The sequence below is a fragment of the Narcine bancroftii genome, chromosome 14, assembly GCF_036971445.1.
Source record: "Narcine bancroftii isolate sNarBan1 chromosome 14, sNarBan1.hap1, whole genome shotgun sequence".
Taxonomy (NCBI): Eukaryota; Metazoa; Chordata; class Chondrichthyes; order Torpediniformes; family Narcinidae; genus Narcine; species Narcine bancroftii.
In genome coordinates this window covers 41879751-41899495 of record NC_091482.1, presented here as the reverse complement: position 1 = coordinate 41899495, position 19745 = coordinate 41879751, and the positions used below count along the sequence as shown (strand labels likewise).

Here is a 19745-nt window from a genome sequence, read left to right as displayed (position 1 = left end):
GTGCATTATTGTTCAAAAATGTCACCTAATTTTCAAAATAACACATGTATATTATAGAATATTTTGAATTTAGACATTCAGCACAGCAACAGGCCCTTCTGCCCACAAGCCCCTGCCCCCCAAATACACCAATACAATCCTTATGTTTTTGAAAGGTGGCAGGAAGCCGGAACACCCGGAAGAAACCCACAGACACATGAAAAATGTACAAACTCCTTACAGACAGTTCCAGATTTGAACGCAGGTTGGCTATTGCTGTAATGTTGCATTAACTACTACATTAACAGTGCCATCCTATGTTAAATTTTTATTAATATTTTCTTTGTTTTCCTCCTGCAGCATTTTATTACAAATGAAGTTACTGAGCATCATCAAGTGAAATATAATCCTTATCCTGTTGCCTGTCTACCTGGAGGCCTCTTTAAAGCAGATGAAACCCAAGGGAGTGACAACGGGTTTGAACAAATGCAGAGCAAGTTCCTGGAGAGTGAAGGTCCATAATAGTTCCTTTGATTTTACGTGCTTTGTTTTTTTTCCAGAAATTATTATAGTTATTATAGATTTTCTTTAAATGCTTGCAAATAAGTTGAGGAAAAAATGGAAGAAGCTGCTTATGTCTTATGTACATGCCATGTTGCTGTTTGCACAGGCTTGCTGTGTGAAAATAGGCCACACTGTTTCATAGAAACAGAATAGCAGTAAGCGCAATGCCTTTACAGCGCCAGCGATTGGGACCTGGGTTCGAATCCTGTGCTGTCTATAAGGAATTTGTACATTCTCCCTGGGTCTGTGTGGGTTTTCCCTGGGGGCTCTGGTTTCCTCCCTCTTTTCAAAAACGTAATGGGGTGTAGGTCATTCGGGTGTAATTGGGTGGCACAGGTTTATGAGCTGAAATGCTATGTCTTTAAAAAAAACATGGATGCTCTTGGCCTACCTTGTTCATGATGCCTGTTTACATTAATCCCATTTGATTGCATTTCCCTCTCATCCTATGCCTCTTCAAGAACTTGTCCAAATGTTTTTTAAATAATTTGATGGCATGGTTAGTGTGAAAGCTGGTACAATGCCATTACAACACCTGCGACCTGAATTTGAATCTACCACTGTCAGTTTGTATGATCTCCCCATGTCCAGGTGGCTTTCCTCCGGGTTTTCTGGTTTCCTCCCATGTTCCAAACATCTTTAGGTTAATTGGTCACGAGTTAATTAAGAACAGTCATGGATCCCTGCCACTCTCCACTCATCTTTGATTCTCAATAAACCCCCATTTATCCCAACTCTGTAGGGTCCTACAGTGTGAAAACTGGGACTTTGGCCCAACTTTCCCATGCTGACCAAAATATCCCACCCACACTTAGTCCCACCTGCTTGCATCTGGCCCAAATCTGTAAACCCAACCTAACCATGTCTCTATCCAGTTTTTCCTTAAACATTGCAATAGTAACTGCCTCAACTACCTCCTCTGGCATCCCGTTCTATACATCCACCTCCTTCTATGTGAAAATGTTACCCCTCAGCTTCCTGTTAAACCTTCTCTTCCCCCCCCCAACCCCCCCCCCGCCAACCTTAAACCCATACCCTCTGGTTACCAATTTCCCGATTCTAGTCAAAAGTCTCTGCCTTCTGTTGGTTAACCAGTTCTCTGTTAATGTCAACATTTTGTCCCCAATTCCTTGTACCTTTTCATATTCAGAAGTCTTGCCCAACCGTGTCTTCTGGATGTCTATCATGTCACATCCACCTGGTTTCCTCTGTTGTATCTTAACTCTTGATGTTAAGCTTCCCACATTTTGCCTACCCTCTTATTTTAAACAGTTAAGTTACATTTGCTGTCGTTCAATTCGCTAGTTCTTGCCTAGAATCCTTAGAATTCTGTTAAATTATTCACCAATATTGTAGCTTCCATTTCTTTCAATGCCCTGGGATGCATTTCATTAGGATCGGGGGACTTGTCAACCTTCAGACCCACTACTTTACCCAACACTACTACCTTAGAACAATTGTACCCATTATTAATTTCACCTTTTCATCTTTTAAGGGACCTTTGTTTACTTTAGCTGATCTTTTCTGTTTTATGTATTTATAAAAACTTCTATCTCCTTTTATATTTTGTGTTAATTTTCTTTCATGGTCTATTTTTCCTTTATTGCTTTCTTAAGAATTTTTTTGCTGCTTTTTAAAGTTTCCTAAAGTTAAAGCTTCTAATCTTCTAATTTCACACTCAGCTCTTGTGAATGGATTGCCTTTTAATTTTATGTCTTCCTTAGTTATTCACAGCTAACCATCCATATCCTTACAGTCTCATTTTAAACTAGAACATATTTTGGTTGAGGAAATATTTTTCATTGAACAAAGGGGAATAGAATGGGATGAAGGAGGAGTTGGCCAACATCAACTGGGAGCATAGGCTGCATGACAGAAAAGTGGAGGATCAACAGAGGACTTTGAAAGATCAATTTCCCTGTCATATAGCCTTGGGTCCCAGTTAACATTATCCACCTCCTTCATCCCATAGTCAAGGAATCAGAAAATAAGTTCTGTGGAAGAGATAGAGAATCCCAGATGGAATGTTTCTTCCTGGAGCCAGGGTCCGTGCTATCTCAAATCGAGTTCATGGCATTCTCATGAGGGAAGGTAAGCACCCAGATGTCGTCCACGTGGCAAATCAATGATTTGGGTAGAAAGGGTGATGAGGTCCCGCAAAGAGAGTTCAGGGAGTCAGATGCGAAGTTGAAGGACACGACCTCCAGGTTGTGATCTCAGGAGTGTTGCATGTGTCATGTGGTAGTGAGTTAGAAATTGGATAATGCAGCTTTACATGTGGTTATAGAGATGGTGCAGGGGGGAGGGCTTCAGATCTCTGGATCATTGGGCTCTTTTCCAGGGAAGGTGGGATCTGTACCAGTGGAACATTTGCATGTGAACTGGAGAGGGACTAAATATCCTTGTTGGAAGGTTTACTAGTGTTGCTCTGGGTAGAGGGTTTAAACTAGATTTGTTGTGGGATGGGAACCAGAATGCAAGAGCAGATAGTGGAGTGGAGGTGGCAAAAAGATGTTGTTAAGCCTGCATACAAAGATCAAAGGGTTGTGCATGATGGGAATAAATGTTATGAAGTGCATCTATTTCAATGCAAGATGTATTGTAGGAAAGGCAGGTGAGCTTACCCACAATAGATCTTGGATAGGAACATGGAATTATGATATTGTGGACGTTAATCAGACTTGGTTGCTGGAGGAGCAGAACTGGCAGCTCAGTGTTCTGGGGTTCCATTATTTTAGTTGTGATAGAGCAGAAGGGATGAAAGGGGGAGGGTGGAATTGCTTGTCGAGGAAAATGTCACATCAGTGGTTAAAAACAAAGGATTGATGGGTAAGAAGAACAAGACCCAGAAAAATAAAACTGAAGAAGCTCAAAAGTCACCGAGATCGTCGACTGCAAGTCCATAAGGGAATGGTGAAGGTGCAGCCACGATATTGGCACAAACCTAAGGAAATAGGGGATCGACACAGGATTTCCAAAAAAAATGATAGAATCTATGAAGGATCTGAGTGAATGATTCTCCAAGGTGGAAGATGTACAAAGAGATGTGGCAGGAAAAATAACTGTAATGACGACAGCGTTTGAAAACCTGACTACTCAAGTGGGCCAGGTTGAAAATGACTTGATAATGACTCAAGTACAGTTAATAACCTGGAGGGAAATGCAAAGAAGTGGAAAGCGGATAAGTCACTGCTGTTGGACAAAATTGACCACATGGAAAATTTCGGGAGAAGAAATAATGTCCGAATTGTTGGGCTGAGAGAAGGGACCGAGGGGAAAGACCCAGTGAATTTCTTTGAAGAGTGGATCCCACAAGCACTGAGAATGAGAAAATTTAAGGAAAACCTACTTATAGAGAGAGTTCATCGGCTCCTTGGCCACAGGAGAGCGGACGACCAAAAACCAAGACTGGTCCTGGTGATAATTTTGAGTTACCGGGATCAGGAGGCAACATTAAGGGCAGCAAAGGCATATGCCATGGAAAACGGTGGCCCAGTCGAGAAGGAAGGAGGAAAGGTGCTATTCTTTCAGGACTTAATCACTAACAGAGACCCTGAAGATTTTATAAAACAGTAATGAATTGGAGAGATTTCTACAAGAACTGTAAAGGGGACCCTAAAATAAATGCAAGAAAGATGAACAAGAATAAAGACAAAGTGAACTGAAAATGTTAAAAATCAGTTAGAAAGTAAAACGATAGTTATAATTTTGAACTATTATCACCCCTAACGTCGAGGTACTCGAGATGGCAGAGGTCGACAGCATCGAGTCCACGCTGCTAAAGATCCAGCTGCGCTGGATGGGTCACGTCTCCAGAATGGAGGACCATCGCCTTCCCAAGATCGTATTATATGGCGAGCTCTCCACTGGCCACCGTGACAGAGGTGCACCAAAGAAAAGGTACAAGGACTGCCTAAAGAAATCTCTTGGTGCCTGCCACATTGACCACCGCCAGTGGGCTGATAACGCCTCAAACCGTGCATCTTGGCGCCTCACAGTTTGGCGGGCAGCAGCCTCCTTTGAAGAAGACCGCAGAGCCCACCTCACTGACAAAAGGCAAAGGAGGAAAAACCCAACACCCAACCCCAACCAACCAATTTTCCCTTGCAACCGCTGCAATCGTGTCTGCCTGTCCCGCATCGGACTTGTCAGCCACAAACGAGCCTGCAGCTGACGTGGACTTTTTACCCCCTCCATAAATCTTCGTCCGCGAAGCCAAGCCAAAGAAAAAGAAAGATATACAGAGAGCTCAACAGAGAGTAAATATTTAGTGAAAGGGGATTAATGGTGCCGGAGAGGGAGAATTTTTTCAAAATGGCACCAAAGCTAAGGGGTTCTTCTTTGGACAGTACCGTGGGCTTTTTTTGCGGGATTCTAGGGTTTCTTGATTATATTACCGTCAGAGCAGGGGCAATGAATGTGTTTGTTAAAAGCAGAAAATCACTTTATTGTATAACTGATCAAAAGGGTCTAATAATAGAGATGAATATGTGCAAATGTAAATATAAATAGAATGTTAAAAAGTCATATCCTCCTCTTTTAACACCAGAATGAGGGAAGGTTTGGAATGGTACATTTTAAGGTGTATGCAGAATCCTGAATGCTCATGAATATCTCTGCTCCAAATTTTGATGAATCCTTAATACAAAATGTCTTCTTAAAATCAGTAGAGGGTAGACAAAATGTACTGATTGGAGGAGATTTTAATTTTTGCCTGATCCTGTCCTTGATAAATCAGCAAGGAGAGTGACAAAGGCAAAAACTGTGACAGTTATTCTATCTTTTATGGAAGATGTATGGAGACAGTTACAACCCACAACAAGAGATTACTCATTCTACTGAAAGGTTAATGACATCTATACACAAATAGATTTTTTTCATTGTGTGCACAATTGAAAAACAGAGTGGCTGAAATGGAATACCTAACCAGACTACTCTCTGACCTTAATGATATTGATGCCTGGGGCGCAAGAGAAATTTATGCAGATGGTATCTTAACTCTACAGACAAGGACAGATTTCCATAATTTATCAGGGAACAAATAGAATTGTTTTGTGAAACAAACAGATGGTTTACTAATATGGGATATATTAAAAGCTTACTTGAGGGGATAGATATTTCATATATGATAAAAATAAAGAAGGAATATATGGCAGAGATCAATGGCCTGTAGAAAGAAATAATAGAATTGGATAAAGAATATCAGAGAATGGGTTTGAAAGAAAAATACAAAACTTTGGTAAATAAAAAATTGTAATATAATACTTTACAAGCATACGGAATATAAAAGAAAATCTTAAAGTCAAAGCAGATGTATTATGAATTGGGAGATCACAGCAATTTTGTCATGGCAATTAAAGGTAGAGGAGACATCAAGGATGATGAAAGCAATTCAAACATAGCCTGACAAATTAACATTTAATCAGAAGGAAATCAATGATGCATTTAAACAATGCTATATGAAGCTGTATGAATCAGACTTGAGAGGGGATTCTACTGAAATAGATGAATTTCTTTCAGCAATTGAACTACCAAAATTGGAAGACAGATCAGATGGAATTAGATGCTCCTTTTACAAGAGAAGAGATTGAATACATTCCAGGCAAATAAGTCACTGGAGGAGGATGGTTTCCCATCTGAGTGTGTTAGAGACTATTTAAAGATCTTTTAATACCTCTCATAATGGAAGTATCCTCAACAGCTATTATTATGGTACTACCAAAAAATAAACCAGAGACCCACTAAAATTGTCTTCATACAGACCTATCTCCTTGTTAAATGTGGCTTTCAAAATTTTGGCAAAACTTGGGCAATAAAATTTTAAATATTTGGCATGGTAAAGGAATTAAATATATTGAAGATTGCTAAGAATAAGGTTAAAACAGAAATACAATCTGTCAAATGGATCCTTCTGTTTTCTTCAGTTGTCCTTCTTGTGAGAGAGATGGGGTTCTACAATGGTTCCCACCCTCAAGTGGAGGGGATGCTTCCACTAGGAAACCCTCCTAAATTTATAACTAGGATGTATTCTGCTATCCAAGACAAAAGTGTTAAACCAGGCCTACAAAGTTCGAGAGAAAGGTGGAAGTTGGATCTAGGTGTTACAATACCAGAGGAATGCTGGTCTGATTGGTGCATGGACAATATGACATCAATGATTAATGTGAGATATGGATTGGTTCAATATAACTTTCTACATCAATTATATCTCATGCCACAAAAACTACATAAATCAAAATCTGAAATATGCTTTAGATGTGGCATCGAAATTGGAAACTTTATACATTCTACATGGTTGTGTGAGAAGGTAAGACTATTCTGGCATCATATCGCTGAAACACTAACAAGAATAACAGGAGTGACCTTCACATACAACCCAGAGCAATACCTTCTGGGCAACCTTGAGTGACAAATTGACTAAATTTCAAATCTGTTTTGTTAAGGTAGCCCTGGCTGTGGCCAAAAAGTCTATATCAATTACTTGGAAGTCCAGTTCTCCTCTACTTGTTGCTTGATGGGCCAAGGACATGAGTAGTTGTATACCCATGGAGAAAATCACAAAACTTAAAAAAAAAATGACACTTCCATTAAGATATGGCAACCATACTTAGATTAAGTAGGGGTCAAATTGTAAACTTGGCCCTTCAAGGTATGTAAAGACATGATATCGCAGAAAAAAATTGAAAGAAATGAGAGCTCTGATGGTATGAAAAGTTGTATTCTACAGATGGGTGGTGGTGTGGAAAATTTATCTTTTTCTTTTGTTTGTAAACATTTAATATATATTTGAATTGTATAGGAGAAATGAAAAAATAAAATATTTAAACAAAAAGGATGTGTGAGGTAAGTGGAAGGCCTTCAAAGGTGAAATTTTGGGAGTACAGAGTTTGTTCCTGTTAGGATTAAAGGCAAAGTTAACAGGTGGTTTTTGAGTGATATTGGGGATCTGGTTTGGAAGAAGAGAGAGGTGTATAGCAGGTATAGGCAATATGGAAAAAATGAGGTACTTAAGGAGTATAAAAATGCAAGAAAAAAAACTTAAGAAAGAAATCAGGAAGGCTAAAAATAGAAAGACATGAGGTTGCTTTAGCAGTCAAGATGAGGGGAAATCCTAAGGGCTTCTAAGGTATATTATTAGCAAAACTATAGTAAGTGACAAAAATTGACCTCTTGAAGATCAGAGTGGAATCAAAAGAGATGGGAGAGATCCAAAATGTTTTTTATTTGCATCATTATTTACTCAGGAATCTGGTACAGAATCTAGGAAAGTGAGGCAAGCAAACAGTGAGGTCATGGAACTTCAACAGATTAACAAGGAGGAGGTTTGCCGTCTTGAGGAGATACAGTTGGGTAAATGCCCAGGGCCTGACAAGGTACTCCCTCGGATCTTGAGGAAGACTAGTGTAGAAATTGCAGGAGCCCTGGAAGATGTATTTAAAATGTTCTTAGCCACAGGTGAGATGCCTGAGGATTTGAGGGTAACTGATGTTCTGTTTTTAAAAAAAAAATGCTCTGAAAATAATCTACGAAGATGGAGGCTGATGAGCCTGTTGTCAGAGATAGGTAAGTTATTGGAAGATGTTCTAAGAGATCGGATATACAAATATTCGGAAAGTCAGGGACTGATTAGGGATAATCAACTTGGCTTTTTGCATCGTACATCATGTTTAACCAATCTTAGAGTTTTTCAAGGGGGTTAACCAGGAAAGTCAATGAAGGAAAAGTTGTCAATGTTGACTTTAGGAAGACCTTTGACAAGGTTCCGCACAAGATGTTGGACAGGAAGATTCAGTCGTTCAGTGTTCATGGTGAGATAGTAAAATGGATGATTGCCTCTCTGACTGGAGACCTCTGACTAATAGTGTGCTTCAAAGATCAGTGTAGTCCACTGTTGTTTGTCATCTATAACCAATGACCCAGATGATAATGTGGTAAATTGGATCTGCAAGCCTGCAGCTGATAGGAGCCATGGACAGCAAGGAAGACTTTTAAAGCTTGCAAAGGGATCTGCACCAGCTGGAAAAATGGGCCAGAAAATGGCAGATGGAATGTAATGTAGATAGATGTGGGGTGTTGCACTTTGAAAGGAGAAACCAAGGTAGGACATATTCAGTAAACAGTAGGGCATTGTGGAGTGCAGTAAAACAGAGGGATCTGGGAATACAGATTCATAATTCCCTGAAAGTGGCGTTACAGGTTAATCGGGTCATAGAGAGATCTTTTGGCATATTGCCTTCATAAATCAAAATATTGAGTGTAGCAGTTAGGATGTTATGGTAAAGTTGGTAAGACATTGGTGAGGCCAAATTTGGAGTGTTTGCAGTTTTGATCATCTAACTATAGGAGAGATATCAATAAAATTGAAAAAGTGTGATTTACTAGCATGTTGCTAGGACTTGAAAAATTGAGTTACAGAGAATGCTTAAACAGGTTTAGACTTTATTCCCTGGAGTGTACGAGAATGAGGGGAGATTTGATAGACGTATACAAAATTATGAGGGGTAAGATGGAACAAATCATAACAGGCTTTTTCCACTGAAGGTAGGAGAGATAAAAGCTAGAGAACATGGTTAAGTGTGAAAGGGAAAATGTTTAAAGGGAACATTAGGAGGAACCTCGTCACAGACTAGTGGGAGAATGAAACAAACTGCCAGCTGAATTGGTAAATACCGGTTCAACTTTGACATTTTTGAAAATTTTATTTATAATCAATAATGTCAAGCATTCAAAATACAATCCAATACATATTTAATCCATAAAATCCCCCACCCCATCCCTATCCCTCCAACCCTACCGAACTCCCTCTAAACTACCTCAAAAAATAAAAGAAAGAAAAGAGAAAGAGGAGGAGAAATACTAAAGCAATACCTTCAATTATGTATCATGGTTTGGGACCACACCACCAATGCATGGGAAAAAGAAATTTAATTGCATCCAGTCCATCTTTTAATGAAGAAAGGATAATTATTTGGTAAATTGTTATTTTCTCAAAAGGAATACATGATCTCATCTCCACATGCCATTGTTGAATATTCAATTTAGTGTAATTTTTCCATGTAACTGTAAGACATTTCCAAGCTACTTCTGAAGCAATTTGAAATTTATCTAATTTTAACTCCAAACTCAATGCTTTAATATGGCCCAATAAAAAATATAGTAGGATCAAATGGAATTTTAAATTTAAACATAACTTCTAAAAATTCTTTGATTTTAATCCAAAAAGGCTTAACTGTCTCACATAACCAAAAATGTTCCCACTTTTATGACATCTGAAACATAGATCTGAAGTGACATTTAAAAAAAATTCTGTGGAGTCAAGTATAAAATTATAACGAACCAATCTATATCTTACATTCACAATTATACTGTCCTCGCATCTCGACGTCCAATCATCCAGGGAAATAGATATTTCCAAATCGTATTCCCATTTCACTCCAGTTTTATCGACATCTGGCTTAGGCATTTCAATATGCAATGAAGTATACATATCTGATTTAAAACCTTTCTTATTATCAGTAAGCAAAATTTCAAATTTAGATCTTCTAGGAAGCCTCAAAGTGCATCCAAATATTTCTAACAGTAAAGCTTCAACTTAATTACATTTAATTCTAGTCAATAAAGGTAAATAATTCAATGCAAATAAATGATTATAATTGCTATCAATAATAATACCCAAATACTTAATATGATCAGACCATTTAAATTTCACAACCTGTCTTCACGACGAATAATCCATATCAGCTAAAGGCATAATTTCACTCTTCTCCCAATTTATTTTATAACCATTGCTGTTCCAAAAGTTTATTTAAAATCTCCAAAGATTGCAAAGGATGTGTTAAATATATCAAAACGTCATCCGCAAACAAGTTTATATTCATCAGAATTTAATAGCACTATCTTGCCTAATCATCTGCGCCAAAGGCTCAATAACCAATGCAAACAGCTGGTGACAAGGACAGCCCTATCTGGTTGATTGAGATAATGTAAAAGATAAATGCATCTGTCCATTTGTCACCACTCTCGCAGTGGGATTTGTATACAAAGCCTTAATCCAACCAGTAAAAAGAGACCTACTTTATCAACGCAGCCTGCGGACTTGATTTCCTCTCAACCCAGACAGCAACGCCAGTCCAGCGGTAAGGTGTATTCAACACCAGCACCGACTTTGCGTGCGGTCGTGCAAGATGGCGCTGATGTGCAGCATCGACCCACTCCCGACCAGGAAGATCAACTGTGCGTGTGCAAACCTTCGCGCATGCGCACAACGCTCGAAGAAGCCCAAGCTTTCATGGGGACCTGGGGAGGTGGGGATGGGGGGAGGGAAAGTGTCCACACCCATAGTCGGACTGAAGTGGCCTTTTTATCAACGGAGGAAGAAGATCAATATTTGACTGAAGGCCTATGGTGAGACAGACTTCTAAGTTTGAATCTGGGCCTTACCAGTCAGATATGTCTTCAAATGCTGATTTGGCTTTGCAAATAAGTCAAGGCTTTTCCATTATGAAGGATCAATTTGCTGAGATGAAAGGGGAAATAGCAACAATTAAAATGAATGTGAAAAAATGTTTGAAAGCAGTGGATAAAGTTTAAAAAGATTGAAGAAGAATTTATAAACTGTAAAGATGATGTTGACTTTTGCAAGGAGAAGATGGGACAGATGGAAGATACATTCACTGGTTTGGAGATTCAGAAGACTGATACTTTGGAGTCTTCCGGAAGATTTTGAAGGTCCAGACCCAGTCCAGTTTATTCAAAAGTGGATTTTCGAAGTTTTGGGAACGATGCATTTTCAGAATTGTCTGGAATTGGACGGGGCTCATCGGACAATACGAAGGAAGCCATTCCCTGGCCAAGCACCATGGTCTATTCTGATTTGTTGCCTGTGTTATCAAGATCGAGAACTGATTTTGAGACTTGCAGTGCAGAATATCAGAAACAATCAGGTGTTTTTTTTAAAAAATGCTGTTTTGAGCCAAGTTGTGAGTAAATATCACAAAGCCGTTCTTTGGTGGAAGGGTTACAAATTTGCTTTCTGTTACCCTGCTGTGTTTTTTAAAAAAAAATTATGGTGATTATCAATCTCATTTTTTTTTCTGATGATGCTGAAGCTTTGGCTTTGCTAATTCTTCACCTGATAATAAGCAGGGTCAAAATTCAGATAAATTTCATCAGTAGCTCGTTGTTATTCTGAAGGGGAAGAACGGTAAACAAGAGATGGAATCTCAGCAGTTGATTGATATTGGTATTGATGATGATAAAGTGAATCGTGATTTAGAGGAAGTGTTTCACACTTGAGATGATTTTTTGTATTATTTTTGATTGTTCGGGGGGGGGGGTCCAACTGTGGATCCTTCTGAAGACGTTGGCCACTTTGTGGCACCTGTCACTCCCGCGTAATTGAGGGAGGTAATACCATTGGATATTAATTTTTTTGTGTTGGGGTTTTTCTTTCATGTTTCCTTTTCTAGAATAGGTTTCTTTTTAATATCAGCACAATTGCAAGGTTGAATTTCTGAAGCTGTATCCAAACCCAGGATTTTGTCTGACCATTCTTTGTTGTGGATCACTGCAGTGGCTTCCGAGAGGGTGGAGAATGTTTATCGTTGGCGTTTTAACTCTTTTTCATGAAACGATCCAGAATTTTGTAAATTTATACGAGACCAAAATCAAAGTTTTTTCAAAATAAATGTAGGTTCAGTTGACTCTAGATTTGTTGGATGCTTTGAAGGCTTATTTATAAGGACAAATCATTAGTTATATGGTTAAAGTTAAGAAACGCCAAATGGCTGAGGCTGATAAGTTGGAGAAGGAGATAGAGATTTTGGAGAAAGATTTACAATGTGCTCTGTCAGAGTATTTAGAAGGGGTTTGGGATAATTGCTAAAGCAGGTTGCATACAAACATTTTAAAACAGAATTTTTGCAGGACTTTTGCGAAGTGCTATTTTGCAAAAGGCAACAAAGTAGCAACATATGGCAGCAGCTTGCCTGGAAGAGCATGTGATCTTTGCAGGCAGAGGGAGAACAGCTTTGCCCTCAGAGAGGGAGGGAGTGAGAGAGAGGAGAGACAGAACTTCGATTCCAGAGGGACAAACTGGAAAACTGACTGCCTGGTCAAAGGAGAAGTCTAGCTATCTGAAAGGGACTCTGTGGTGACCTGAAAGAAAGAGGATCATCTGGAGAACCCTGAAGGGGGCAGGTTTTGTCAGCAAGACTGATTAAAAAGAAATCAGGTGCGGATGTCCTGGAACAAAAGGAATCTCTGAAAACCAACAAGAACCCTCCTGAATGGTAACCATTTGCATGTTAAGCACCAAAACCTGATGAACTTTATTAATGCTCTGTACAAGAATTGCCTGCAACCAGTGACATTGAACTGTGAACCAAATAACTTATCTACATTTATATACACATTACACACACAGATTTAGAGGGAGGTTAAATAAGTTGATAGTAATAAGTTAAAGTTTGATTCTGTTTTCATGTGCAAAGATAATTAAAGGCAACTTTTGTTTAAGTAACCCTTTGTCATGGTGCATATCTATTGCTGTTGGGTTTTGGGGTCCTCTGGACTCTGTAACAGTGCTTTGACTGTAGATTAAAAAAAATATGATTAGTTAATTTGAAATTACAGTATAATATGTTACAAATGTATAAATTTGTAAAACTCTTACAGAGGACTAGGCAAAGGTAACTATGAGTTAGGGGTGAGAGCTCATAAAGTGTTAGCACGTCAGTTAAAAATGGAACAAGTGTCTAGAGCAATAAATGCTATTCGGCATCATTCAAAGGTTACATATAAACCCCCAAGAGATTAATGATGAGTTTTATATGTTTTACGAGAAATTGTATACTTCTGAGTTAGTGCAAGATGAGGATAATAATGAAGAATTTTTATCTGGTTTAACTTTACCTTCTTTGACAGAAGATGTTAAGGAATTGGATGCTTTTTTTTCCCTGTTAAAGAATTAATAGATGCACTTTGATCTATGCCGGGTGGTAAATCTCAAGGTGATGATGGGTTTACTTCTGAATTTTATAAGGAATTTCAAGATTTATTAGTTCCTTTGTTGATGGAGATTTTAGATCAGGTAGGGAAAACTGCTTCCATTCTGGATTCCTTTTCTAAAGCAGTTATTATTGTCATTCTTAAGAAAGATAGAGATCCTTTGAAGATGGGATCCTATAGACCTATTTCTTTGTTAAATGTGGATTATAAGATAGTAGCCAAGGTTCTAGCTAATAGATTGGCTAAATGTTTACCTGATTTGGTTCATGTAGATCAGGCAGGTTTTATTAAGAACCATTATTCAGCGGACAATGTAAAATTGATTTCCTTAATTAGTATTTCTCAGCAGCAATCTGACCAACCAGTGGTAATTTCTTTGGATGTAGAAAAGGCCTTTGATAGAGTTGAATGAGTTTTTTGTTTTAAGGTTTTGGAAAAATGTAATTTTGGTCCTCTTTTTACTGGTTGGATTAAGGCTTTGTATAAACTTTGACATTTAAGAAAAATTTGGCAAGTACATGGATGGGAGGGATATGGTCTGGGTGCAGATCAGTGGGATGAGGCAGAATAATAGCGCAGCCTTTCAGGGCTGAATGGGCTATTTTTGTACTGTAGTGTTCTATGGTTCTATCTTATTGTAGTTTCCTTTGTCTAGGCATAAGGCGCTGTTTGGGATCTTACTTTCTCAAGCTTCAAATGTGTTTGAATTTCAGCCATACCTTAATCATTCTTTCTGAGAGGATCCCTAACAGTGAGTGGTACACAGTAAATAGGACCAGGTCTGAGACCAGATGCTCTCTTGTCGGTTTTGTTACAAGCTGTTCAAGAAAATTCTATAAACTCCTCAAGGCTGCTTTAACAAACTTGTTTTGCCCAATCTCCGTGAAGTACGGTCTTACTTGTCAAGTTGTCATAACTGCCATTGCAGTTTTTTATTTATTGTCTGTGTCTCCATAATGTTGTTATTTGGTTCCCTGTAAATTACTCCCACTAGTGATTTGTTTTCCCCTTGCTACTCTGAACCTCTACCCAGATCAATTCAATATTTGCTCCTTGGATCTTGTGTCATCTCTCACTATCACCCTGATCTCGTCATTAATGAAGAGTGCTACCCCACCTCTTTTGCCTTCCTGCCTATCTTTTCGAGATACCTGAATATTTAATTCCCAATCAGCTCAGGCCTGTTTCTGCAATGGTCACTAGATCAAAATTCTTTTTTTACTGATTTGTGCCATAGACTCATTGACCTTGCTTTGAATACTACATAGAAAGTGCATTGTGATGAAGTGCCCTTGCATGTGTTGATTTTTTAGTCATGTTGTATTGTGGCTCATTTGATCTTTTGCATTTGATTTTGCTGCCTTCCACTTTTACTTTTTTCTAACTGCTGTCTCCATTTTACTTCTTTCCTTCTGCAAAGGTTCCCATCCCTGTCGTATTAGTTTTAACCCACCCCATCAGGAGTCTGCCTGTTTCTAATATGTAATAAACATAATTTAAACATTCTTTTCCTTTTCCAAATCAAATAATTAGCATTTCTGTACAAATTGTGTTCTAAATTGGAGGGATGGTGCTGGGCCCACTATTTATCATCTCTTCACAGCTTGGATGACCATGAGTTAGCGTGGTTCATGAGTGTGCACATGACATCAAAATTAGTGGACAGTGAGAAGGTTATCTGAGATTATAATAGGGCCCAGATGAACTGGCAAAGTGTAGCAAGGAATGACCGATTGTATTTAATTCAAAAAAAGTTCAGGTGATGCACTTAAGTAGGTCTAATCAGGGTAGGATTTACATGGAGAGTGGTGGAGCCTGGGTTGGGGGGGGGGTGTTGTAAAACAAAGTTACTTTGGGATACAAGTACATAATTCCCCGAAAGTGACCACGCAGGTAGACAGGTGTTAAATGAGAAAACCTGCAGACGTTGGTGTTGAGTCCAATGCAAAATTGCACTGGAGAAACTTTGCAGGTTTCACACCATCTATAGGAAGTGGGTATAGATGGCGCTTTCTTTATTCTATAATATCCTAATTTCAAAGTATCATCTTCCAAGGCGTGAGCTACGATATTCCAAATTTAGATCTCTTTAATCCAACAAATCAAACTCTGTGGCTGTAACTTTATGTAGTTTAATTTGCTGATAAAACGGATAAACATTTTGCATAGTTTCGCATTAAGACTTTCATAACGATGAATAACAAAGTATTTACTGTATAATGAAGATATAAAATGTATATAATGAAACTTAGAGATACAAAATGGTATTTAAAGAGATGCAAAAAATTCAAAGAAAAATTTCTTGTGCTCACACTTCATTCATATCTGGTTAAATAATGAGCGAGCCGTTAGTCTGGGCGGATATTTTGACATTATATCATAGTCATTATGTGAAGTAGACAAAGACGATGTAGTCAAACAATAATCATGGCTTTTATTAGCAAAAACTAACAGTACAGTAATGAAAGACAATGGGTGCAGACGCAGTTATACCCAAGGGGAGTGTCTTTAACGGTAGAGATAATGCACAGCCAATGTTAGTATAGCAAGGCTAGCTGAAGGGAAGACAGAGAGCTTAGCAGAGATTCACCACAGTATCTCCCCCAGCAGAAGAAGGGTTAAAATCAAAAGGACAGCTGCTTGGTAAAACTTAAAACTTGGTAAAAACTAAAACTTGGTAAAACTTGCAAGAAATACATGCATACCATATTTGGCATTGAGAATTCTCTTGACAGCCAAAATACGCCAGTAACTAGTAAAGCAATCAAAATATAACATGTTTTATAAATACTGCAGCCTCTTGGGTTGTTTACGAATTGTAGTTGATTTTCTCAGAGGAACAGGTGCAGGTCTTGTACGCTTTGCAACCTTGGGAACTGACACAGGTCCTGGGTCTGTAGTGTGGGAAGGTTGGACTTCTGTACCTGCTCCAGAATTGCCAACGTGAGACAGTGGAGCCTCAGTATGGCCATCTGAATGCTTACTACGGGTCACAGGCTGGGGGATCTCTTAGGCTCACTCTGAATAGGGGTGTGAGGAAGGGGCGAACCAGGTGGGGCCAGATCTCTTAGGGGTACAGTGTCAGTGCTTCCATTTGGGAATTTAACATGAGCATAATTGGAGTTGGTATGTAGTAGCTGAACTGGTTGGACTAGAGCGTCCGTTTTACGCGTCCGAGCGTGGCTCTTCAGCAGCACGGTCCCAGGCTCAGATGAACAGGCTGGCCAGACCATCACAGTTCCTGATTTCTTATGAAAGCAAACACATTCATGAGGTGTTTGATTTGTTGCATAACACAATAAAGACCGAATAGAATGTAGCGCCTCAGGCAGCACCTCCTGCCACCGGTTAACAGGGTAACCATGTGCCTTTAACGCAAGGTTAATAGTCTTCCACACTGTAGCATTAGCCCTTTCGACATGCCCATTGGCCTGTGGGTTGTAGCTCGTGGCATGGCTAGTGGCAATCCCCTTTCGTAGCAGGGCTTGGCACAGCTCAGCGCTCATGAATGCTGAGCCTCTGTCTGTATGAATGTATTAGGAAAACGAAAAACACTGAAAATTCTGTCAAGTGCCTTAATGACAGACGCTGACGAGACATCAGGACAGGGTATCGCAAAGGGAAACCTTGAATATTTGTCGATTACAGTAAGGAAATATACATTTTTGTTGTTGGAAGGTAACAGCCCTTTAAAATCCAAACTAATCCCTCTCAAAAGGTTGGGTTGCCGTATGAGAGTGGCTTTAAAATACTGCGGTTTGGATTCTGCACAAACAGGACAGCTTTTCGTCAGTTTTCTGACTTCTTCCAGGGATTGAGGAAGGTTGTTAGCCCTTATCTAGTGGAAGAATCTTGTGACCCCTTTGTGGCTACTATGGATCTCTCTTAGCCCCTCAAGCTGAGCACTGGCAGCACCTCGAGACAGTGCGTCAGAGGGATCATTTAGCCTGCCAGGTCTGTACTGGATCTCATAATTGTAAGTTGAGAGTTCTATTCGCCAGCGTGCCATCTTATCGTTTTTGATTTTACATTTGTGTTTAGTACTGAATATATAGGCTAAAGATTTCTGATCAGTGACCAGGGTAAATTTTATGCTGGCTAGAAAGTGTCTCCAGTAGCGAACAGCTTCAATGATAGCCTGTGCTTCTTTTTCAATGGCAGGGTGTTTTAGTTCAGGTCCGCGTAACATGCGGGAGAAGAATGCCACCGGTCTGTCCTTTTGATTAAGGGTTCCTGCCAAAGCACAATCTTGAGGCATCAGTTTCCACTTGGAACGGGACCTCTTCGTCAGTGGACGAGAGAGCAGCTTTGGCAATATCAGCTTTAATTCTCTCGAAAGCCTTCAAGGCCATTGAAGAGAGAGGAAAAGATTTAGTGTCAGAGAGCGTGCCTTCGTAGCGTAGTCACGTACCCATTTGCAGTAGTAGGAAAAGAATCCCATACACCTTTTAAGGCCTTTTGCTGAGTGTGGGGGTGGTAACTTCTTAAGGGGAGCCATTCTTTCCGGTTCGGGGCGGATTTCAGTAACTCATTACGGTAACACTACAAACAGTGGTTCTTAAAGAGACAAACACAAAATTAACTAAAAATCAAAAAACACAAGGTTCTAATCTTTACATTCCGGCTCCTAATTATTATAATGGACAATAATGGCTAATATATAATTACTATTACAGATACACAAAGTAACTATAGTAAGTACAAGATTAGAAATCAAAACTTTCGGCTTCCTGTAAAAGATTTTAGTAATAGGCCTATTTAAGTAACCTGTCTTGGTTTTAATCCGCACTTGCCAATCGAATCCTTTCTTATCTGGAACTGTATTCCCAATTTTTCCCAGCAACCAAGAATTTTTTGGTGAATATTCGTCCATATTAATTACAACATCTCCGCATACAAAATTGCGTTTAACTTGAGACCATTTTTGTTGTTCTCGTAATAACATAAAATATTCTTTGATTCATCTTTTCCAAAATAAATCTGCAATAAATTGCACTTATTTCGATATGCGTCTTACATAAATATATATTTTTTGAAATTGACCTGAAGGCATCAAAAGTTTAGATTTAAGAAGTAGGAGATGATTTGGTGTAAGTTCCTCGGTGTCATTTGAATTGACAGATATTTTTGTTATTGGACGAATACTTAAAACATCTTCGAATTCACACAAAACTGGCTGAAGATTGCCATTATTGATAGATTTAACTATTCAAAATGGAATTAAGAATTTTTATGATTGATCTAATCATACTTTCCCACACACCTCCATGATGTGATCTTGTGGGCAGGTTAAATATCCAATTAATTTCTTTCTGAAGTAATGCATCATGAATTTGATGTTGATTCCAATTTTGAATTGCTTTTCGTAATGCTAGTTGAGCTCCTATAAAGTTAAATCCATTATCAGAATGTAATTCTTTTACTTGACCACGTCTGACTATAAAACATCTAAGAACATTGATCCTACCAAGTGATGATGCGACTTCAATATGATTTGTTTTTGTAGTCAAACAGGTAAAAATAGCTCTGTATCGTTTTACTTGCAAAGGACCAAAATAATCAATTCCCATGTATGTAAATGGCGGTTCATCAGGTATGGTAAATCTGCCATTTGTTGTTGTTTAAGTTTAGCATTTGCACATCGACATTTAACACATTTTGATCAATGTTGAAGCACCAAGCATCCAATATTTCTGGCGCAGTTCTGGTAACACATGATAACAACCACCATGACCTGTTTTGTCATATATATGCCAAACAATCAAAACAGAAATATGAAATTCATTAGCTGATATAATTGGATGTTTCACTGCTTCTGGCATTATTGCTTTTTCCATTCTTCCTCCTACTCTCAATACATCATTTACAAGAATAGAATTTAGCTTGTAAATGACTTATTTTTGTAACATTCAGATTCTTCAATTTTAATATTTCATTATCAAATGCCTTTTTTTGACAAAAACAAATGATCTCCAATTCACATTCATCAAATCATCACCTGTTAGGTAACAGCTCTTTTGAGTCTTTAGATTCTCTTTTGATACGATTTAAAAGCATAGTTTTTAACCTAAGAATCCATGCTAGAGACATTTTCAAATGAAACCATGAAACATGATAGCAAATTAATTGAGAGATCAGATCATTTTCATTAGATATTTGAATAGTATTTACATTAATGTTTTGGATTTCAAGAT

The 19745-nt window shown here is 38.6% G+C and overlaps 1 protein-coding gene across 2 annotated transcripts in view; it reads left to right on the top strand.

Moving 5' to 3' along the window:
- Window positions 1-19745, top strand: part of cep152 (centrosomal protein 152) — a 213821-nt gene that overhangs the window by 40050 nt on the left and 154026 nt on the right. For both annotated transcript variants that reach the window (XM_069911317.1, XM_069911318.1), the window contains exon 5: window positions 340-493. In XM_069911317.1, the coding sequence (XP_069767418.1) occupies window positions 340-493 (154 nt within the window). The remainder of the gene's footprint in view (window positions 1-339; window positions 494-19745) is intronic.